Source organism: Solanum tuberosum, unplaced genomic scaffold (genome assembly GCF_000226075.1).
Source record: "Solanum tuberosum cultivar DM 1-3 516 R44 unplaced genomic scaffold, SolTub_3.0 scf00074, whole genome shotgun sequence".
Classification (NCBI taxonomy): domain Eukaryota; kingdom Viridiplantae; phylum Streptophyta; class Magnoliopsida; order Solanales; family Solanaceae; genus Solanum; species Solanum tuberosum.
The window spans coordinates 621,406-636,083 of NW_006238998.1; the positions used below are offsets into that span (position 1 = coordinate 621,406).

The 14,678-nt window shown below is 38.9% G+C and overlaps 1 protein-coding gene across 1 annotated transcript; it reads right to left on the reverse strand.

Moving 5' to 3' along the window:
* Positions 1 to 3,934: 3,934 nt before the first annotated feature.
* LOC107060295 (uncharacterized) lies at positions 3,935 to 4,786 on the reverse strand. Its single transcript, XM_015308014.1, has one exon. The coding sequence runs from the start codon at positions 4,784 to 4,786 to the stop codon at positions 3,935 to 3,937; it is 852 nt and encodes a 283-aa protein (XP_015163500.1).
* Positions 4,787 to 14,678: the final 9,892 nt, after the last annotated feature.

A 14,678-nucleotide genomic window follows, 5' to 3' on the forward strand; every position in this document is an offset into this window, starting at 1 on the left:
GAAATTTATACCTAAATGAGCTTGCATTCAAATGGGTATGAAGATTTAAGTCTTGATACAAGCCAAAATTGAAGAATCCATGAGTCTTATATCCAAATCTTGAAGATGAAACCCTTTCCAAACCCTTTGGATCCTCAAGTCTTCAAAACCCTCTGAAACTTAGAGAAAAAATATCAAAACGTACTATTCTATATGAAAATTATAATAATTGTTCGACCCTTAAAACTACAACTCTAACTAATATTTATAGCTTTCACAGATTTGTGCTGCAATGGATCATTCGGCGTCTTTAGTCGGAATCACCGATCAACTCAGCGATTCAACCTTTGGTGTTGTTCATCGCCGTCTTGCACCAACCTTCAGCATTGTCGTGCTCTGGGTCGTTGGGAGACATGGTACTGCTTCGCAGAACTGCTCGTCGACTCGATCCTTTCCTTCAGGGCTCAGCAAACTGGAACAAAAGGGAAAGTAAGACCCTTCGGCTACTCGCCAAGTGGACTCGGCGATCCTCAGGTCTTCATGTCTTCGTTCTTTTCAGCCTTTTCGTTCCTTTTTGCAACGTAGTGTCCATGCTTTATTTCAAACAACACATACCTGAAACTTAAGGGTTTTCATCAGATATTGAGATAAAATAAGCATTTGAGGACACAATTTCTATTAAAATATAGCCCTAAATGAGTACAATTTATGGACTCATCAACACCCCCAACTTAAAATTTTGCTTGTCCTCAAGCAAACTAAAGTTCAGCCGTTCAAAAAAGGTGTCTCGAATAGTGCTACACAAGACTCAATCATGAATGAACACAATAAGACTCAATTTACTTATGCAAAGATCAAATGTGCACTCAAAGACTCAAGTTGTGACTCACCAAAATCAAAGAACCTCATGCTCACAATACTTGCTTCAAATACAGGTTCAAGCTCAACCAAAGTGTTCAAATGCCCTCACACAAGGAATGATTCCATAATCACACAATGGTTCGCAGTTTAAAGCTTCGGAATCTGATGTAATGCTCACACTCACAAAGATGAACACAATGCATGCTTTCACCTATAGGTTTGCCCGTATTTTCCAATCAACATTTGTTTCAGTTCACTCAAGATCAAAATGTCTTTTCAAGGCTTGTGATGGAGCTGAGTGCAAAGGTATGGTGATTTAGGCTCAGTGACTTTTATACTCATGAGATGCGGTATTCACAACACTTTATTCCCTTTTCCTTCATCATTTTCTTTAGTTCTCATAAGTCATCCTATTATTCACTTTCCCATAGTGTGTTGGAAACCCCCTTTCTTTGTTACTTTATTCCACAATTTTCTTTTTCATTCTTTTTCTTTTTCTTTCTATTTTTCTCTTTCTCTCTCTTTTTTTTTTTGTATGGACGAGTTCCATTTTTCCCAACACCATGGGTTAAAGGAGACTTTCCTTGAACTTCTTGACTTGGCCTTATCTTTTAACCACACCCCCAACTTAGGCATTTGGCCTAAGATGGCTATTCAGTTAACCACGATTCAAAAGGATTATAGGTAGTGGATAAAAAAAGGTTATGATTTTCTCATGTTTTTTCCAAAGAAAGGCAAGGCTCAAGGGGTCTTCAAAAGAGAATCACACACTCACATGGTAGGTCACAAAAGAGGTATATGTCAAATTGGCTCACACTCTTAGAAGTTTCCTAAGATCATATCAAGAGATAGCATTACTTAGTTGACCGGACCCACGGGGCAAATTCTAGTATCTATCATGCTTGGTTCAAAGTAAGCTCATCACACTAGGCATTGACACTACAGTCAAACAAGACTCCACACTTTCGCTAGTGTGCAATGATCATCACAAGAGAATCAATTTGATAAAATGGCTAATAACAACGAGATGCAAAAAGTTCACATATTGTCTATGCAACTTCATTTTGCCTCATAGTAGCCGTACATTTATATTAGTTCAATTGTAAGAACTATTCAAGTCATCGATATTGATCAAAACTGAGACTTAAATTTTGCAAAAGAACAGTCACATTCAACAAACGAGAGGTGGCAAAAAATTTACGAACGAGTCAAAAGGACAAAATTATTTTGCAATTTAAAAGAAAAAGGAGACATAAGTTCAAGGATCCACAGAAAAGAAGTATTAACATCAGTTAAATAGAACAACCCAAAATACATCAATAAAACACGAAAATGAGTAGCACACAAAGGTGGGCCTCACCCCAACACAATTACAAAGCATTTGTCCTCAGATACACATGACAATATCCAAAATGATAATTAAAAAAAGATAGAGAGGGAGGTAAAGAAGGGATCCTGTCTAAGCAGTCGCTCCATCTGTCTGGGCATCAGTGCCTGGAGTGTTTTCATTCTGCTTCTGGTTATCTTTTTCTTTTCGCTCTGCTTCAGCTTCTGCCACGATAGTAGCCTCGATCATATTGTCCAACTCGTGAGCTACCACAAAGGCGTGTATCACATTGCTGAACTCTTGAGCCCACAAAGGTACATTAGGGTCGATGGGCATCCTCTTCCTCGAAATGGCTGTCTTATTTTCGCTCCTTGCAGTTCTTCTGAACTTTTGTGCTCTTATGTGTCTGGGTGGTATGTTTCTTCCTGCAACTTTTGGTCTTTCCATGTCTGCAAAGTCTTGAGATAATGTTAGAACATATTTGACAACCAAAACAAAGATATTCAACTGCAGAAAGACTAGATAGTCCATTCAGCGTGCCACAGAATACGTTCGGCGGGCCACAGACAATCCACCAAAAGTCACGTGCAAAATGAGTTAGGGGTGCAGACAAAGGTCGAATAAGAAGACTTTTGGCGAATCGTCGAGTGCTCTTGGCGACCTCATACTTCTCGCTGAAACTTACAGATGACACAACAAATAAAGCATGATAATAAGGGCGAGATAAGGTAATTAGGTGAACCGTGGAAGGCGAGCTCATCACAGCTCGCCGAATGACCCAACGTTCCTATTTTAGACCTAACTTCTCAAAATCAACCGCGCAACCCCCCGAAAATGAAATTTAAGAACATAACGCTGAAATTCGACCAACACCCATAACATACGAATACCACTCGTCACACATTAACTCCACTCGATCCATTGAAGAACAAGATTTCACAGTTTAGGCAATAAAGGTAGGGCTATTGAAGAAAAATTGATATATAAACAATTATTGCCAATCAGGGAGGTTCAACAGATTTCGACAAGATTACAATATTTGCAAATGAGTACAATTTTGATAAGATAATTATGGGGTTCGGGACTCTAACCTTTTGTGATGATCAAATGGATATTGAGATGCTAGGAAGCACTGTAATCTTACTCATAGCACAATTCGACACTAAAAATACTCTAGAAATGCAAAAATATAGAAACTAGAGTGCAGGTGTGAGTTTGGATAGGTAAAAAGTGAGTGAAAGTGAATGAAGTTGAAACTTTTAAACCTTTGGCTTGCAAAAACCGTCCAGTTTTCACCCACTCGACGACAATATTCAACCTCGCCTACTCACTCGGCGGAACGCCGACTGTTTGGTTTCTTCGCCGAAATTTACAGAACCTCTAGTGTACGTGGGGTCCAAACGGCGGTTTCCATCGTGATCGCCAACATGTTTGGCAATTCGCCAATAATTTCCAAAGCTCGCCGAGTTATACAGACTCTAATGTTGACAATGTATTGAGTTAGACTACGGATAAGGTCGGATTCGCCGACCCTTTCGGTGACTCGCCAACTGGATCTATTGCTAGCCAATTTGCACTTTTCGTTCACTGTGCACACTTCCATTTGCACAATCAATACACCATTACTTTATCAAAGCATAAGAAAGCCATAAATGGTTTTGGGTTGCCTCCTAAACAGCGCCATAGTTAACGTCGTGGCACGACGCAAGTCCACCTTCAAACCTCATTCTTGGGGTTAGCCATAGTATCACTCGGCAAACCCCCTTGCTATCTCAGATTTAGGTAGGATGAGATATGACCCATCTGGGTTTCTAACTGCTTGATTGAAACTGAATGCAAGGTGATGATCTGGCTAAGGGTAGATACATCATCTTTCATGCCTTTTAACATTTTGTCTGACCTTTCAACTTTGTTGAGGATACGTGAGAGCATATCCACAAACCTACCACCTTCTGAATGGCGCTCATGGGGAAGAACATATATATCCTTCTTCCTATCTTTCCAATTTGGATTACGATCCCTCCATTCACGATCTCGGTCCTTCCAGCCTTCGTCTCTAGCCCAACCTTGTTTACCACCCTGCCTTGGATAATTTGAGCGGCAGCCACCGCCTTGGTTGTCTAGAAATTTTACCTCCTCGTTATACAAGGCTTCAAACTTCATCTCCTCACGATTAGCACACCCGACCCCCCCAACGTTGACACCACGGGCACTATCCCGGATGCAATTTTTGGATAAAATATCAAGCTGCGTCATGATTTTGGCCATCTTCTGGTCTCTCTCATTGTCGTTTTCAATATGCTCCTTGGATAGCTTGAAGATGACTAGGGAGACTTGGTCCTTGCGAGTGTACCACGCTCTGTTAATGGTTGTCATGCCATCAAAAAGTTGGGCTGCTACTGCATATGGCTGCTGCATTAAGCCTCCAGGCAAGAGTTGGTCAGCGACACCTTTGTTTACCGAATCCAAACTACGATAAAAGTATTGAAGTACAACGTTGTCCGGAAAACCGTGGGTTGGGCATTGCAGCACTAACTTTTTAAACCTTAGCCAGGTTTCGTGCAGAGATTCTCCTTCCAGACGCTTAAAGCTCAGGATGCTATCCCTAAGTGACATCATTTTTTAGGGAGGTAAAAATCGCATTTGAAATGCGGTTACCAATTCCTCCCAAGAAGTGATGGATTCTCGTGGCAACTCAGCTAGCCATTTGCACGCCTTTCCCATCAACAAGAAAGGGAATAACCTTAATAGGACTGACTCCTGAGAGATGGTTTTTAACGAGAATGGTCCACATACATCTACGAAGTTTGGAAGATGCTCGTGAGGATCCTCATGAGCCAATCCACTGAAAAGTCCCTTTAGTTGCAAGAGTTGCAACATGGTGCTCGTTATGTGGAACACTGCATTTCCCTCGGCTGGGGGTAACCGGATGGCTCCAACACCTCCCATCAGATGGGGGTCATTAATGTTGGGCTCTTGGACATCGTTGAGATTCCCGATGTCATCTTGGTGGCCCACCTAACTGTCGTTGCTACCATTAACACTCATGCTTTATGAAATATTCACAAAAGCAAATAAAACAAAACCAAAAATTAGGTGAGTAAACTACAACTAAGAAGAACAAAAATTCTACTAATCTAAAAAATCTCTAATAATACCATTCCCCGTCAGCGGAGCCATTTTGATGTTTGCTTAATCAAGACACAACTTCCGATGCAAGTGTCTACGATCGTACAATAGTTTAGTAACCCAACCAAAGGTTGGGATCGTTCTCAAGAGATTTTGTCAATTAATAGAAAAATTAAATTGAGTTCTAACTAGTCATAGCTAAAGACATTAACGATTAAAATATTGTAAATTAAAGGGTGACACAAGACTGTCAATAACAATGGGGTTTTGTCATTAGTGAGCAAAAACAACAAAATAAAAAAGGGTTTTTAAATAATGAGAGGGGGATTCAAGGGATGTGAATGGAATACGGGATAGAATAAATCATTGGGTACATGTTTTTGATAAAGAACTCGTAGAGTAATTATAACTAGGCTGGCCTTTAAGGGGGATAAGCTCTCTCTCGAGCAACTTACCGTGTTTCAAATGCGTTCCTCTCGCACACCCGCTGGCCGCATGAAGAACAGACTCCGCCTTAACCCACTCACTCTTTCGAGCTGAGTGTGTGGACATGGGACTAGGGTTCACTCTCTCGACCTGAACCTCATGTTGACCCACTCACACTGGCCATTAATTTAATGGTCTTAGTTTTACGACCTCTCTCTCGAGCAAGCCGAAAACACATATATGAGATTATATTTGCAACTACAACCTCATTAACTTCATACACAACCACTAAATGAAATCACATTTAAACTATGAATAGACTATCAGAAAGCAAGACCCAACAACTAATCTAATCCATATTCACAAAATAACACCCCAAGAATTGGGGTTATAAGCCACACATGTATAAGAAATAGAAATTTATAACAAATTGACCTTGCATTCAAATGGGTATGAAGATTTAAGTCTTGATACAAGCCAAAATTAAACAATCCAAGAGACCCAAATCCAAATCTTGAAGATGAAACCCTTTTGAAACTTCAAGTTTTCAAAACCCTCTCAAGCTTATAGCAAAAATATCAAAAAGTACTATTCTATATGAAAATTATAATAATTGTTCGACCCTTAAAACTACAACTCTAACTAGTATTTATACCTTTCACAAATTTGTGCTGCAGCAGATAATTCGGCGTCGTTAGTCGGATTTGCCGATCAACTCAACGATTCGTCCTTTGGTGTAGTTCATCACCGTCTTGCACCAGCTTCAGCATCGTCATGCTCTGGGTCATTGGGTGATATGGTACTGCTTCGCGGAACTGCATGGTAATGCGCCGACTGCTCCTTTTTTCCACCGACTTAATCCTTTCTTTCAGGGATCAGCACAATGGAACAAAAGGCGAAGTAAGACCCTTTGGCGACTCGCCAAGTGTACTCGGCGATCCTCAGGTCTTCATTTCTTTGTTCGTTTTAGCCTTTTCATTCCTTTTTGCGACATAGTGTCCATGCTTTCCTTCAAAACATCAAATACCTGAAACTTAAGGGGTTTTCAACAGATATTGTGATATAATAAGAATTTGAGGACACAATTTCTATTTAAAAAATAGCCCTAAATGAGTCCAATTTGTGGACTCATCAACCACTCACAACCCCATGACCACGGTCCGTGGATATACCCACGTGGCATCCTGGTGAATCGTTAGTGGGTGTTTGTGGCTTGATTTTTAGGTCACTAACCCACGACCCCTCACCCATAGGGCGTGGGTTGAGCGACGCGGTGTATGACCCCCCTCTGTAGGTCATTGAGTAAGAATTTCTAGGGATTTCCTCAAGGACCTAGATACGCTCAAATTCCATCTCGCTAAAGAAGTATAAATGATCATTGTCAAATAAAGAACCCAACTTGTAGGTTAGGGTCGATCCCACGAGAAATATGGTTCAGACTTAAACTTAACTCACAATTATATCCGTTTAGTCAAAGTATTTCCGAAAACAAGTAATTAAAGGTCGTGGGGATTTGTGTAAGCAAATAATTGATTGTTGGCTAAGTATCAAGTGAGCCAACTTTAAACTTTGTTGTTATCAATGAGAGAGAAAAACTAGGGTGTATATGTTCCCCATAAGCTTTTAACGCGGTAATCCTAATAATAGTAATCCTTTCCTAGTGTTTTGAATGCAAAGTTGGTAAGATATACTTTACTAACCCTTACCTTTACCTCAGATTAGACATCACATCAATGTATGGCTTAGTTTTCACCCTCACACCAATTGACATTAGACTATTAGATAGTATCACACTAAATCTCTGTTGTTAATTCTTTTCTCACTAACCACCTCCTTGGTCCAGAAAGTAGCAACGAGGAGAGTTTTAATGTTGGCCACCGTTAAAAAGTATTCTAGACAAAAGAATTAACAATATATGCATAAACACTATTCAAGAATTACTTAGTTATTATTCATACGTTGTTAATTACTCATGGTTCCCACAACCCTAGTTGTGGATTTCACTATTCATGCTTGAAAGAACACAGTTAATGTTTTGATAATAAGAATTCATGCATTTACGTTTAGAGTAGAAGAAACCCACAATCTCAAACTGAATTTCGAAGTCAAAATCGTATAAACCGTAATCCGAAAATCAAATTGCTAAAGTTGCAAGTTAATTCCCAAAGCAAATATCAAGAACTAAAAGTAAACAATAATGTCTAACCCCCAAAATCAAGGTTTACATACCCTATTTATAGAAAAATATGTCCTAAACAAAAAGGAAACAAAATAAGGAAATAAACTTTCTGGGATGCGGCTTCGATCGACGACTTACACCTACAGACTGTGGGTCAACCTACAATCCGTAGGTCCCCTTCGTTGGTCAACACTTAGAACTTTTCCACAGAGACCGGAACCTTCAACTCCCAGTTCATCATCGACGAACTTGCAGGACAACCTACGGTTCCTGGGTCTTATTCTGTGGCTCCACACTTAGGATTTTCATCAGGTACTGGAACTTCAACTCCCAGTTCTTTAACGACGGATGTGCAGGACGACCTGTAGGTCGACCTACGGTCCGTCAGTCGCTTTGTGGTTCCATACATGCTCATACTTCCCTGATGCTCTATCTACGCCACACATCGACGGACAGTTAAAGGACCTACGGTCCGTAGGTCATTTCTGTGGGTAGCTCTTTCTGCAGATTTTTAGCTTTTAATCTCACTCAACCACGTCCAAGCCTATTTCCTATAAACATGACACAAAAACATTAATTCCAACACAATATAGCTCTAGACACACACAACTTCCAAGTCAAATGTATCAAAAATATCGTATACTCACGATATATCAGACCCATGGTTGGTCCTTGGGGGTCGTACCTTGACGTTCTAACATGAAACCCTTTATTTCTAAGTATGGGGAGTTACATTCAAGACTCTAACCCTCACGTTAAGCTATAGTTTAGTCTAGTAATTTCCGGGGTGTTACAATATCTCCTCCTTGGGAACATTCTTCCTCGAATAATGAACTAGACACCTTATAGAAGTAAGGACTCAAGACTAGCAGCCCATCATGCATGCAACATCAAAATAATGCACAAGTTAAAGTAGGAAACATCAACTTCAACTTAAAAAATATCAATGCATCACAAGGAAGTAGGAACTACATCTAACAACCCATTATGCATGAAATTTTACCATTTATCATATTCATAGGAAGAACTACCTTCTCCAAGCTTTAAAGCATGCTCAGCACAATCTCAAGGAGTCAATATGCAATTTACTCTTAAAAAGAATAACTATAACATGTTCAATAATTCATCTCATGGAGCATATAGGAAACTCATACTTAATGCACATTAACATGAGGAAAATCAATCATATAAAAATCATTTTCTTTCAAAACATAAGCTTTCATTAACATGCATAACTTAAGGAGATCATGGAACACATAAAACACACGTGACTTCTCATAAGGAAAAAATCATGATGAACTTGTCATCTTAATGCTAAAGGAGGAATACAAGGAAAAATGATGAAAATATCGGGTCATTTTATTGGACCTCGGCCTCCCAAGTAGCACCCTCACCTAAAACCCTCACTAAAAGACCACTAATTAACACTTTCATGGAAGCAACTTCCTTGTTCTCCTATTTCTTAACTTGCCGGTCTAAGATCCCTACCAGTATTTCTAAATTACAGAACTTCTAATTAGCTCCTAACTCTTCTTAAGAAATTTATGAATGTCCGATCTCCAACACCCTTCTATATAAAAAGACATGGAAAACTGGATACACCGGTGCCACTCTTTAAGCAACTTTAGTTCACAAGCAACCTTTCCAACTCCACTCAAGATCTCATATGAGCCTACAAAACCGGGACTACACTTCCCAAACTCACTACACCTCTTCAAGGTGAGAATTTCCGGCTATTCCAAATCATGAACATCAAGGACCTCAACTACCTTGCTATCTAAGCACATCATCTCCCCCTTGGGAGTAAGCCTATACAGACTCTTGTAAACATCATTTATTTCAATTCTAAGGTCGGAGCAAGTCATTACTAAGTTGTCACATCCATCACACAAGATCATTTTAAACCATGGTGAATTTCACTACTACCTTTAAGAGGAGTCTATTCACTCAACACATCTAGGAATTACTTAGAAACCATTTTCATCACATCTATAAACATACCCAAAACTCAAAATGACCAAGTAGGGTTCTAACATCAATAACATAGAACAACAATGAAACCCATTCATACTAAAGACAACTTCAAAGTCCATCATATCAAGTCTATCAAGTCATAAAAGATGAAGCTACACTGGAATCTAATAAAGCGTAGAACACATACCAGAAACAACATTCAGAGGACACTCTTGTTCAATAACTAATAAAGAATAAAACCTATTCTTCTTTGGAGAATTCCTATCCGACCTACTAGGAGCAACTTGATTATCCTCTATTCCCTTAGCCTTAAGAACCGGGTAATCTCTTATTTTGTGACCACTCTTACCACAACCATAACAACCCTCCATACCGGATAAACATCTACCATCATGTGTCCTTTCACACCTAGCATAAGTAGTCCATAAGGACACACTACTAATTGCTTGTGGTTTAGGGTTTGACACCCTCTCTTCACTATACTTACGAGCAATGGACTGATCTTGTCCGGAAGTCCTTTGTCGATTCCTAAAACGACCATGTCCATCGGACCTCACATGAGAGAAATCACCACCATTATTTCTAGTCCACTTTTTCTCCCTTGCTCTCCCTTCTAGTTTCTCCTTCTCAATCTGTTGAGCATAAGTCATAAGACGAGAAATATTCATATCATGGTCAAGCATGGCCGTACAACATTCTTTCACTATCAAGTTGGACACACCCGACACAAACTTACTCATTCCCGACCTAGGATGAGACAGTAGAATTGGGGAATATTTAGATGATTTGGTGAACCTCAATGCATATTCCTTAACACTCATATTACCTTGCCTAAGGTTGATGAACTCAAAAACTAAAGTCTCTCTCATCTCTAGAGGGAAAAACCTATCTATAAAGGCACTCTTGAACTTTTCCTACTCTATGGGACCCATTCCTAGCAGTCTAGCTTATTCCTATTGATTAAACCAAACCTGAGCAACACCTATCAATTGGTAAGCGACTAATTCCGCCTTCTCTACCGGAATCACTCCCACAAAGTCCAACACCTTATATATCTTATCTATAAACTCTTGAGGATATTCCTCCATTGTTGACCCATAAAATTCCAGAGTTTCTATCCCTGCCTAAGTCAACATTTGAAAACCAAACCTAAGATTCTCATTAGTCACATTCACAGCCAAAGGGCCAATTAGAGCTTGTGGAGGCGCTTGGGGAGGAACTTCTTGATCGACCTTGTCTTTCTCATTCCTTCTAACGTTAGCCCTTGTAGTAGCCATATTCTGAAAAACCATCGGGCACAGATTAAGAGAAAGACCTAATAGTGTAAAACTCTATGGCAAGACTTAGAGAATGAAGAAGTGAAGTTTTCTAAGTATCTAATAGCCTCTCATTCATAAATGTGGTGTGCTTCACACTTATGAACAAGACTCTAGTAAACGTGGTTTTAGACATCCTAGAACCATTCTAAACCTTCTGCTCTGATTACCAAGTTTGTCACGTCTAAAGGTTACCCCCTAGATGTAACATGGCACATAGAACCCCGAAGGACTCCATGTAAGACACTTAGCATATCAAAACAAAAGATAATAGATAAGTATGGAAATTTAAAACTTTTTCCAATACAATCAAGGTTTCATAAAATGAAGCGGAAGTCTATTACATTTGTATCAAACCATCTAATATTAGAAAAGAGTTAGCGACACAGCCCATACAAAAGTCTAAACATTAAAGAAAGACATAAAAGGAAAAGGTGATCAAGTCCTCGATGCTATGAGGACTCACCATGTCTTCACTTGCTTGCTTGTACTATTAACCTAGCCATGGGAAGACAAATCAATATCGCTGAACCCTACATATGATAAGAATGTAGGCATAAGTATGCATTAGTACAAACATGTACTAAATATGATGGCTAGCATAAATCGGCAATATAAGCATTAGTCAACATAAGACATATACAAAAATCATAAGAGACAATAACATAAGTCATAAGCATAAGAGACATCATCATAAGACATATGTTATAAGCATAAGAGATAACAACATAGTCATAGGCATAATCAATACATCTAGTCACCTCAAGGTAAGCTTGTGCAATGCATAGATAACACCTCATAATCCCACCCATGCTAAGATATCTCATAGATGATTCGTGAGAATAACCTTTCACCATCCATGTCTTCATATAGATTCAATAGGTGAGAATAGCCTTTCAACATTAGAATCCTCATATTGTGAGAAAACTACTCACTTCATATCATACTCATACATAGGTGTGTATATGAGAATGCCCTTTCAACAACACAACAACTACATCATAATAATAGACACTTCTTTCTAAAAGAGTTCATAAAGCCTTTCCATACATTTCAAAGTCATGCATAATTCTCATACTTTTCCCTTCAAGGATCAAGGATCATATTCAATCAACACATCTAGAATTTACTATATTAGACCTGGATATAATCATAATTCAAGTAATCAAATCACTACATGCATAATCTCATATACTCGTCATATAGATCATGTGGGTAAAGTCCTTCCACAATAATACCATCTACAAATCACCATACATACTAGCTTCACTCTCAAAGCCTTAACATTCCTAGTTCATTCATATTAGATTTTACCCTGAAGACCCTAGAAATCACATTCACACTAGAAGTCTATCTCTCAAGTAATACTCCACATGATCATCATATATGCCTAATTCTCAAGACAATATCAGTACATGCTTCATTCTAAACCAGTTCTAATCATATATCATCATATAAACTCAATCTCAACACTACTAATCATGATTTATCATATAAGCCTTAATATACTCAATTCATATCTACAAGCTTTACTTTTAAGAAATTCATGTCTAGGTACTCTAATCTTTAGCAATTCATAAAGTAATTCATCAATCTTAGAAGATCACATCTAAACCCTCAATTTCCAACGTAGGCATAAAATCAAACTATATCAATTTCACCCTAGAATCTTAGGTTAAATCAAGAATATATGTATAATCATACTACAATCATGTAATTCCATCATAAACAATCATAATCCACTCTATTGGATCATAACCAATAACATTAGAAGAAACCCTAGTTTGACTTGGGGAATTCTTATTCTAAATTGGGGAAAACATGTGGGATTCATGGATGAAAGAAATCCATGAATGAATAAGACATCATACCTTGTTTACAAATCCTACCAACCTTGAAACAATGGAGACTTGACTTGACCTAGCTTGATCCTCTTTTTCTTCTTCTTCTTCTTCACTTACTATAGAGAGAATATTTGAGAGGGATTTGGGTTTCTTTTGGGAATTTAGAAATAATGATTTGGATGACTTAACTTAGGGGTCTAAAGTCTTTATATAGGTTTGCTAAATTAGGCTAAAACGAGTTCAATTAATATTAATTAAAATCGGAAAACCTCAAAGTACCCCTAACTAATTTCTCAAAACATATTGCAGGTAACCACCCACGACCCCATGACCACGGTCCATGAATGGACCCACGTGGCGTGCAGGTGAACCGTGGGTTTTTGTCTGTGGCTTAATTTTGGGACACTGACCCACGACCCTTTACCCACAGGGCGTGGGCTTACACTAGCGGCATAGGTCCCCCCTCCGTAGGTCATTGTCTAGTGAATTTCTAGGGTTTTCCTCAATGACCCATGGTTGGTCCTTGGGGGTCGGACCTTGGCGTTCTAACATGAAACCCTTTATTTCTAAGTACGGGGAGATACATCCAAGAATCTAACCCTCATGTTAAGCTATAGTTTAGTCAACTAATTTCTGGGGTGTTACAATTCCGTAAGTGCAGAACAAGAACTTTAAAGAGAATTTTGCCGATTGATCAAGGAAAATTGATTTTATAGAGGGGGAAGCTTTGGGGGAATTTGTGGGAGTTTAGGAGGTTTTAAAATGAATTTCAAAACTTCTGTTTTCTGAAATTCACATAATTCATTGCGGTCGCGACTCCCCTTCTCTTGATCGCGACGAGAAGCTATTTTACCTTTCGCGAACGCAGTACCTGTCACTCGAGATCGCTTACCTGAGAATTCAATATGTTGCTATCGCAACCAGAGGCTCTCGTGATTCTGATAAGTAACTTTGTGCCAAACCTGTTGAAGCTACAATCATTTTTGGCTATGGTAGGAGCAAAAGGGCGATCCGCCCAATTTCATAGGCGAACCTGAGCATCCAAAATTGTGCCAAGTCCTATTTTTGAAGGTGTTTTCATCCAAAACTTTAACCCCAATCAATTTTATGCATTCAAACCTATTCAAAATACCACCACAAGCTTTGAAATTATGAGGGTTAGTAAAAAACAAAAATCAAACCTAATCTAGATATCAGAAACCCAAAATTAAACTAATTTAAATATTGATGGGTTGCCTCCGATCAAGCACATAATTTAACGCTGCAACGCGATGCCAGGTGTATCACCCTTTGTGTTTCAACATGGAGGCAATAAAAGTCCTACCCAGCATTGCATCAAAATTTCGTTTAAGATCCTTGGGTAGGATTGAGAGACTCACTAGGCCACTTGAGCTTTGTTTTTCAGGATTGATGTCCGTCAATGGAGTGACACTCCTTATTCCGTATGATCTAAAGTTTCCATAAATGATATTTTTTGTCCTTTTGTGGAACTTTAGTATCATCACATTTATTTCAACTTCTTAGATTGTTATTGGTTTGGATTGGTCGCATTGACCCAAATATCCTCAATGTCAACGACATTCCCATTTGCTGCTTCCGCATAAGCCCTCCAAAGTTGTGATCTTGAATTTTAGTTGGATATT